This window comes from Stegodyphus dumicola, chromosome 3, assembly GCF_044657685.1.
Source record: "Stegodyphus dumicola isolate Sdum_Otavi_A_Nest chromosome 3, ASM4465768v1".
Lineage (NCBI taxonomy): Eukaryota > Metazoa > Arthropoda > Arachnida > Araneae > Eresidae > Stegodyphus > Stegodyphus dumicola.
The window spans coordinates 16,873,426-16,883,319 of record NC_140770.1 but is presented as its reverse complement, the minus strand read 5'-3'; the positions used below and the strand labels follow the sequence as shown (position 1 = coordinate 16,883,319).

Genomic DNA, 9,894 nt, shown 5'->3' with positions numbered 1-9,894 from the left:
TATACGGCCTAGAATATTTATTGTGATATGTGAAAGAACATATATATATATACGTGCAATATTAAAATATGTCAACGAAATGAAGGCAATATATCAAAAGAAAACAAATCCAGGTATGAAATACCAGGAGAGTTTTTGCATTAACCCTCTGAGCGTTACGGGCTTAGCCTTGAAATTTCAAAGTTCCTCAAAATGTCATGAATAAGTAATATTTTCTTGATTTTAATTAAAAAATGACTCTTTCATTTTGTACCTTGATTCCTTTTCTTCCAATATACATCCAAACTGAAATCAGATACATTAAAAGCTAGCAGAAATTTTCATGTATAATGAATGTGGAAGGCAACCTTCTGTACGGAATTTTCTGGCCTTAATGCTGAGGGGGTTAAAATCAAAAAAATAATTTGTTCTCATAGTAGTTTAGGGAACTTTTTGCTTTCTTAGTGAACATCCTGGCCGCCCAGAGGGTTAACTTCCTAGATTTTATCCATATAGACGATGTGTATTTTTTTAGTGCCACTTTAAACAATCATGAGAATGTTTTGGAGAGATTAAAATCATAATAAAGAACTCATCTCATTTCTCAGATGTATGTTTTAGGGAAGTTGAAAAGGCCACAAAACGACTGGTCTAATCAAAGATTAATCAAACTAGTACACTAGCAGACAATTTTTAAAGATAAAACTGGAAAAAACAAAATTTTGGCCCAAGATTTAAGAATTAAAAAAAAAAAAAAAAATGCTAGCTCTGATAAAACTGATGTCAAAAATGGCATATTTTTTTATATTAGTTGTTTTTCTAAAATCAGTTGTTTTTCCTAACTTGAAAGGAAGAGTGTGCTGTTTAGCAACTTAACATTAGAGTGTATGAATGATTTCAATGAATAGGTAATCTCTATTACATAATTAATAACAAAATGATTTACAAAGTATAAAATGTAGTAAAAATGAATAGAAGCAGTCTTTGTAACATAAAATATTTGGCTCATGTTTACTAGATTAAGATGTAAAAGTGATTTGGGGAACAATAAATCAAAGCTTAAATGAAAATAAACATATCACATACTCCTTTAAAAAATACAGCAATTTTTATTTTATTGGTATATAAAACAGCTAAAAAATTTATATATATTATAAAAATACAAATATAAAAGCATTTTTTCAGGTGAACATGGCTTTAGAGACAGTTATATTCATTAGCACCATATAATTTGTTGCATTTTGCAAGACTTTAATAAAATGTTATATATTTACATTTTTGTATTCCTGAACTGTACTGAAATCATGTCTTACAAAACCTACTAGTTTCACTTGCAATACAGATTTATCACTTGCAATTTAAATTCATCAAACTATCACTTCATCTGCATTAAAAAAGTCTGATTTGTACACCACGACTTCCTTGTACGGAATATTAAATTATACGCATTTTTTCTTGCATTTCATTTAAACTTATTGGATTGAATTAAATCTACTTTGCCGACAGCGAACAACAGAATAAATGCATTCTTTAGAACCACAATAGAATAAATGCATTCTTTAAAATTAACTCTAGTATTTGCTTACCATAGGGGCACTCTAGCGCTAGATTTACTTAACAGTACTATATTTCGTTCTTATTATAACTCATAATGCACAAAACTTATATCATTTAAAGAATAGAATTATCTAATCGTTGCCACATGTTCTATTCAAATAATATAATAAAGCTAGAATGATGTATAAAAGAAATTAAGAAAACATAACAAAAAAGAAACAGTTTTTCACAGACGATTGAGTATTTCTCATTCAATTAATTCAGTTCTCACTTCGCGAGAAGACAAAAATACATAAAAACTCAAAATATCTATATTAAAAATTACGAAGTAAATCTTAAACACTTATTTCCTCGAAAAAATTCCAGAAAGGATTAAGCATGATTTAATTGGCAATAATAAATGAATACGTTATCTTTGTTCTTGCAAAGTTAAGTTTCTCTAGATTGGCAACAAATCCACTAGTCTGCTGTTTCAAATGCAAACAATAAATGACCGCCATAAAAAAAAAAGGTTTAGCAGCACTTAAACAACTTTAAAATTGTTGATAATTCTAAAAATATTGCATACAGATTTACTAAAGGCATAAAAACCTTAACCGGAAGATAAGAACAACATAATTCAATTATTTTTAAAGCAAAAAATGTACAGTTTACAAACATATAAGAGTAAAGAAACTGAGATCACTGAGCCGGGTAGCAGAGTGGATATATATAAGTATATTTATATACGTTTGGTGCGGCCGATTGCAACCAAAATACGAGGTGCACATCTACATGTTATAGCAGTCCTATATACAAAATTTCAATGTTCTGAGGCTACTCGTTTTTGAGTTATGCGAGATACGTACGTATACGTACATACGTTCGTACAGACGCCACGAAAATTTCTCTTTAGAATTCATTTTAAAGCAGTTTTATATTTTTTTTTTTTTTGGAGGAAAAGAGTCTTTTATTCTGTTCTTACGTACAGATATCACTCAAAAACATCGTTAAATTGCATTCGATAGCGGTCAAAATGGATATTTTCGTTGATATATGCTGCCTGAAACTTTTCGCGATTACAATACTTCCTTTTTACTTCGTACAAGGAAGTAATTAACTATCTAACCCCTCTTGAAAAAATTCTTTGTAAATTTCAAAAAAAAAAAAAATTCAGTATTCCTAAGCCAGCTATATTAATTTGGGGTTGGAGAAAGGGAGGCTTAAATATGTAAGCTTGCAGTGGAAGGTAGGTCTACGATCCTTTCTTGATGCGATCTGTTACAGTTTTTTGACGAATGCAGTTTCAGATGTCTCGCCCTAATCAATATTCCATACATTAAAAGAAATTTGCTACATCAGATCTTCAAATGACAAATTTATTAACATTCATCCTAACAAGAATAGCCACAAGCACTAGAACAAAAATATCGTTATACAAGTGACCAATAGTTAGTTCTTTCCTAACTGCAAAATTATAAGTGCTTTTTTTACATAGAAGCTTGACATAATTTCACAGGTATGAAAACAAAAATGAAATGCAAAAGCTTTATCTTCTGTAACTATAAAGATTCGGAACTAATATGCTGATGACAGATTTTTAAAGATAACAAAATTCTAAGCCACTGAAGCTAATGCTAGAACTGTTAAGAATGATGTGATTCTGTTGAGAATGAACTGTTAGATGATACATAACAAAATTCTGAGCCACAGAAGCTAATGCTAGAACTGTTAGGAATCTTTTCTGGATTATAACTTCAGACATCTACATATTATTTTGAGAAAGCTGTACACTGTATCTTAATATAGAAAATGCAGCAAGATATTTTTCATTTTTCATCATCTTATTATTGAGAAGTACTTCATATACACTCACTTCCAAAAGTTAAGCACAAAGAGGAAAATGCTAATTTCCAGAAGCCAATCAGGTGTGTGTATTTGGTGTATTTTAATTATGGCAAAGCACACTAGGGTTATCTGCCTAAGAGGAGGGACGCCTTCGTGGAGGACTTTCTAAGGGAAACTGGCTCGTATACACGTTACACATGGGGAAAACCACGAAAACACCCATAAAGCCCGTTCGCGGGATTCGAACCTCAGGCCAAACTACCAGTGTTCAGCGACTTTACCGATCGGCCGCTGGTGGGCCTAGAAGCCAATCAGAATTGAAGAGGATGCAATTCGCTGCAGAAGTAGATGGAAGTATGCAAATATGTTAGGTAACAGCCAATGGTACTTTCATGTCAAGAAATATTCAAAAAAGGCAGCCTTATAAGAAGCCAGCTTTATGAAGGGTTACAGAAGTTGATTGTAAGTGCTGATTGAAGGCGTTTAAAACTTTCGTACAATTTGTTTTCAAGACATACGTATTTCTATGACTTCCAGAAGATGAATGGAAGATTCTGAGCGCTGGCGTGCTGTGGGGCACATTGAAGCAGGACAGTCGATCACAGATGTTGCTCTTTTCTTTGGCGTTCACCATTCTGTTATTTCACGTTCGTGGAAACGATTCCAAACCACACAAACAGTTGTCCGAAGGCCCGTAGCCCAAGGGTTACAACCCCCGCGGAAGATCGATATATATTGCTGTGTTGTAGCCAAGCAGAATCGCAGAGCGACCTCTACATGTGTGACATCTATGGTTACATCATCCATTGGTAAGGTGATATCTGCAGCTACTGTACACCAAAGATTACATATGAGTGGACTGTACGCCCGAGTACCTTGAGTTTGCGTTCCTCTACAGTGGTGGCGGGAACATGTCAATTGGAATGTGTCTCACTGGGGCAATGTCATGTTTACTGATGAGTCAAGATTTGCTGTGGAGCCAGATGACAAGCATATAAGTATATGGCATGAACAATGAACATGCAATCAGTCCCAAAACATCACCAAACATCATGCATTCCGAGGCGGAAGCATTATGGTGTGGGCAGGGATTTCATTAGGATACCGCACCGACCTGTACATCTTAAAACGGGGTTCTTTGACGGCTGTCCGGCATTGAGACGAAGTCCAGAACCCATTGTGAGATTGTACACTGCAGCAGTTGGCCCTACTTTTGTTTTAATGGACGATAACGCACGTCCCCATAGAGCTAACATCGTCGATGACTACCTGGAGAGTACAAGGATTGCGCATATGATGTGGCCAGCATATTCGCCCGACCTTAATCCCATTGAAAATCTTTGGGATGCTCTTGGCCGTGCTGTATCTTCATGTTTCCCACCTCCAGCCACTTTTATTGAGCTGGAAACTGCTTTACAAGAAGAATAGCGATTGCCTTATTCTGCGGTGGTTGACCACCTAATTGAAAGCATGGTCACAAGGTGTAAACTTTGTATACAGATGAGGGGGGGATCACATATCCTATTAATGTCCTTTTTTTTATTTTATGCTGTTTATTTTCACTTTATACATAATTCTGTTTAAGTCTCCAGTAAGTCATTATTTGATAACTTACAAAAATTTAATATTGTTTTTATTTCTGTATATAATTATTGATTTTGTTTTATGCATAAATATATATGCTACTTTCCTGCCGAATTTTGTGTCAATCAAAGTAGTATTTGTTGATTTTTTTTCATTTTACATCTTCGTGCTTAACTTTTGGAAGTAAGTATATGTCTGAAAAATTCTAAATCAGCCATTAAATTTCCCTTTAATATCATAATGTCTTCATTAAACATACACTTACAAACAGGTTCACACATCCATTTAACCTAATAAGCTTTCTTTTAAAACAAATGATTTTCGTTCATAGTTTTATGCATATATACACACATATATATATATATAAAATATCAAATATATTATATATTTTCTTCTGTAAGTTTCAAAGCTTCTGTATTTTACATAAGAAGATAAAAAATATAATGAAATTTAATAAGCTTCATATGCTTCCATAAGATATGACTTAGGTACAAATCCTATTTTCCCTTGAGATTCTCCAATCCACCATGATAATGAATCGTACTCTTTGCTGATTATACGAATCAGGTCACCTCGAAGGAAATTTAATTCTGTGTGATCAGCTCCAGCACAATCCCACAAACCAACATACCATTCATTATAGTTGAAAATCTGGTTTGTTGAAACTAAATCTTCTACATCTGATTTGTTTTTGTCACTGTTGTCATTTAATGTTTGCAAAAGCTTGTTAGTGTGATCTTGATTTCCAGAATCTCCATCTTCAACAGTCTCATATATGTCTTCAGTTTCAGATGCCACGTGTCCGTTCTGAGATAGTGAATGCTCGCGAGTACAACTTTTACCTATAAGAAAAATTAAGTATTAGCAACTGGAAAATTAAAACTTAGTCTAACTGGCAGACAAAAAAAATACCATTGATTTTTTAATTCTAAGAGGCCTTTAATTATAAAATGCATCCTTAATTTCAATATCTCCTTAAAAAGGGGGGTTGGAGGGAAAGAAAAGGGGGAAAAGTCAGCTCCAAGAATAAAATGCTACAATATGTCAGCAAATACTTTTATTACAGTAAAATTTGATTAATTAAATTCATATTACCTACTATACCTGTAGATATGTCATTCATTACTTTTTAAATTAATGTCAAAATTTAATTCTTCTCAGACATATACACCAATATCTACATCACATTCAGAGCTCGATTTTCCTGTCATCTTTATCTTTAATTAAACGCCATAAAGAATCCTGACCATATAACTTTTTTTTTTTAATTAAATCTACACTACTTACTTACTTCTTTTTGCATTAATTTCCAAATTGTTCACACTTAATTCTGCTGATAATATAATACTGCTGGCTTCTTCCCTCCCCATACGAGAAAATGCCAGTGGAAGACTGTATGTTAATAGGCAGAATTCAATTGATTCTTGATTAAGTGCCTACAACTGGCTAGTTATCTATTTGACATTATAACAAAATCACCATGTTCCTCTCAAATCAACATTTCAGACAGCATCAATTATTAATAATACTTATTTTTTTTTTTACACACTGGAAAAAAAAATTATATCTTATAATCAAAGAAATTCACCATGATGTGAAAATTAAATTTACATAATTTTCATTAAAAAAAATTGGGGGAAGGGATCAATATTATGACCGAGATTTCATTTATATAAAAAATTTAAACTATACAAGATAAGTGAATGCACTTTATCACAAGCTTTAGCGTGTGTGTACATACATATATATGTTCTTAAAAGAGAGAAAAGTCATAAATAGTTATCTCTCCTTGTAAAGCATCGTATATCCATCCAATCATTATTTATAAAATAATAAAAAAAGACACTTTTATAAAGCATGATTGTTGCCTACTTATTTCTGAGTGACAAGATAAACAAATTCATTCAAGAGTTTCAACTCTTAAAAAAATCTAATCTACTACTATAATCATTTCAAATTATTTAAAAGATAGAATATTCCTTACCTTAAATTCATCTTTTGGGGCGACAGAAGCCATCAAGAACTTTTCATAACGTTCTGATAAAATTCTTGATCAATTTAAATGCCATACTTATTTTTTATTTTTACGCAAAGTAAGTGATAATTTCAGTGGAGATGTTATGTAATGATATCCAATGTTTATCTCTCACATTTAAAAAACAATGTCAATTCGATATTTTCCGAAACATATTAAAGTACAGTAGAACTCCAAATATCCAAATTAATTTGGACTACAGCTCATTAGGATGCTTGAGTTGCCCCTCTTTGAAAGTACGGTAGGGTAAGAAAAATATGTATTTATTATAATATATATATGAAGGAATTTAAATTTTTCGTTTACTTGTATTTTATTTCAACAAAGATCACACGGTTAAAAAAGTAAAATATTTTTATTTTCATAATACAAAATATAATCATACCGTTTAAAAAAAATTGGAATGATAATTCAATAAAATTTATTAAGCAATAAAACATTAATTTGACAAACTTGCATAGCAATTTTTAAATAATTAATATTTATAAAGAGGATCACAGAGTAATGCAGAGTAATTTTTTTCTCCAAAAATGTTTTAACATATATATATAAAACATTGCATACTGAAATGGCGATTCTGAAGACATTACCTTCTCCATCACAGCACTAACTTCTGTGTAACTTATTTATAACAATCTCTTTTCTAGGTATACAGCCTCCTGCATATGACTGACTACTTCAGCTGAATCAAATGATGAGCTACATGAAGGTGCTGCTGTCATTCATTGCATTTACCACCACACACTTCTAATCCCGCCCCTTTTTTTCCTTTTTTTTAAACAGATTTCAGTTGAAGTTTTCCTTCTTAGCGGATGGAACTACCACATGCAACTGTAGATGATGCTATCACATGTTAGATTTCTGTGCCAGTTAATACTCATCCAGCACAACGCATGCTCTACTAAGATTGTTTGCTTGCTAATTTGCAGTCTCTTATTTGCAAATTCGAATGAGGAAAATTTTGCTCTGCATTACTTTTAGATCCTTCCTCATGTTTATAAAATTCTTTGGCTGATTCTAAGTCCTCCGATAGTTTCTTGCAGGCTGCTTCCTGCAAACCCAAAAGAGGAAAAAACTGTTCTGCGTTATTTTTCAATCTTTCCTCATACTCATAAAATTCTTTAGCTGATTCTGAACTGGTTGATGGATTCCTGCAATCTGCTGCTTGCAAACCCAGAAGAGGAAGAAACTGTTGTGCATTATTTTTCAATAGTCTTTCATATTTATAGAAGTCTTTCGTTGACTCCAAATTTATGGATAGTTTCTCATTGTGAATTTCAAATTCACGAATTCCATACCTAGCTTTGAAATTTCTCAGCCAACCATGACTGGCCTTGAAAGTTGCGTCTCCTCCCATTTTTTCATTAAGCACCAAAGCCTTCTCACATATAATTGGCCCAGAAATTGGTTGTCCTTGAGAACGTGCTTCTAAAAACCATGCATACACAGCACGGTCAACCTGTTCGTTTTTTGCCCCTCTCATCATTTTTCTCGGTGAATCATCATTTTCATTATAAAGGATAGAGGCATATTCTAAAATAGATTCTGAATTTTGTTTTATATTTGAAATCGTTGATGTTCCAACTTTGTACTCATCTGCAAGTTTAGCTCCAGTTTCACCTTTTTTCAGCCTGTTAATAATGTTAACTTTGTCCTTCATTGTCAAAACAACACGCTTCCTTTTCTGTGGCACATTAACTAAGTAAAAAGAAATATTGCACTTTATACTTAAGAATAAATGGCATTTTATCCTAAAGAATAGCAATAAGAAGAAAAACACAAAAGTAATTCAACTTATTTCAAAATACAGAGATAAAATAACTGACTGCAGCTATGCAGTATACTATGAACAAAAATTCCAAGCATGCAAGGGAAATTAACCTAAAACTTCACTATTTTAATCTATTTTTAGAAAAGAAGCACTTACTATGGCTATACATAATTTCCCCTGTTAACTAATAAGATATTTGTCAAACCCTACAAGCTTATCTATGAGTCAAACATTATTCACCTAAATTAATTTACCTTCTTAATATGAAATGTACTATATTGTGATATTTTATTAGTTATCATTGCATTCCTCAATTCTGAGACAGATGCCATCGATTCTAAGGTACATGGTGCATGTTCAAGTATATCTATGAAAATATTTTTAATAATTGACTTCCCATTAATTATTAACAATAAACATATATATGTTCTATTTATTATTTTGAAAACGTCAATTGCTTTGGAATAATTAATAATCATGAAATTCTGCAGATTTTAAGATATCAACACTCCTAAAACATATCCATTTTTAATGACACTGAAATGAGGGAGAAAAAAGGGGATGCACCTTAGAATCCCAGAAATATACTATTTAAATCAACTTTTGAACTCTATTAATGTTATTCTATCATTATAATAACTGTTATTATTACCATTATTGAAATATTGGAAAAAAATATGTTAATAATAAATTTAATTTTTATTTGCAGAATAAAAAGAAAAAAGTCCATATAATTGGAGTTCTACTGCAAATAAATCCTTCTTTGTAATGCTGTTATATTTTTAAACTGGCATACATTTAAGCAAACTACTTTATGTATTATTATTAATAATTCAAGATTGGAAAAATGGTCAAATGTACTAAGGAGTTCCTACAGAAACTAGAACATAAATAGTAAAATCAGGCATCTTCAAAGAGGTAAAACATTATTTAAAACTGCTTTGACAGAAGTGATACAGAAATCCCACTAAGTGCTGGTAACAATTAATCATCAACAAACCATCTTTGTTTATCAATATAATCATACTTTTCTTTACTTATATTTCAAATAAGAAGAATAAGAAAAGCAAATGTGACAAATTAATAATAATCTGCCTTGCTTCTGTAGCTATATATAAACTATCTTCAATTAATCATGTGT

At 31.7% G+C, this 9,894-nt stretch overlaps 1 protein-coding gene across 1 annotated transcript in view; it reads right to left on the bottom strand.

Moving 5' to 3' along the window:
* Positions 1–1,064: 1,064 nt before the first annotated feature.
* The window catches only part of LOC146997921 (uncharacterized), a 36,791-nt gene continuing 27,961 nt past the window's right edge, over positions 1,065–9,894 (bottom strand). The window contains exons 7-8 of the mRNA XM_085812308.1: positions 7,898–8,680; positions 1,065–5,789 (exon numbers count right to left, since the gene is read on the bottom strand). Of these exons, the coding sequence (XP_085668434.1) occupies positions 5,398–5,789; positions 7,898–8,680 (1,175 nt within the window). The 3' untranslated portion in view covers positions 1,065–5,397. The remainder of the gene's footprint in view (positions 5,790–7,897; positions 8,681–9,894) is intronic.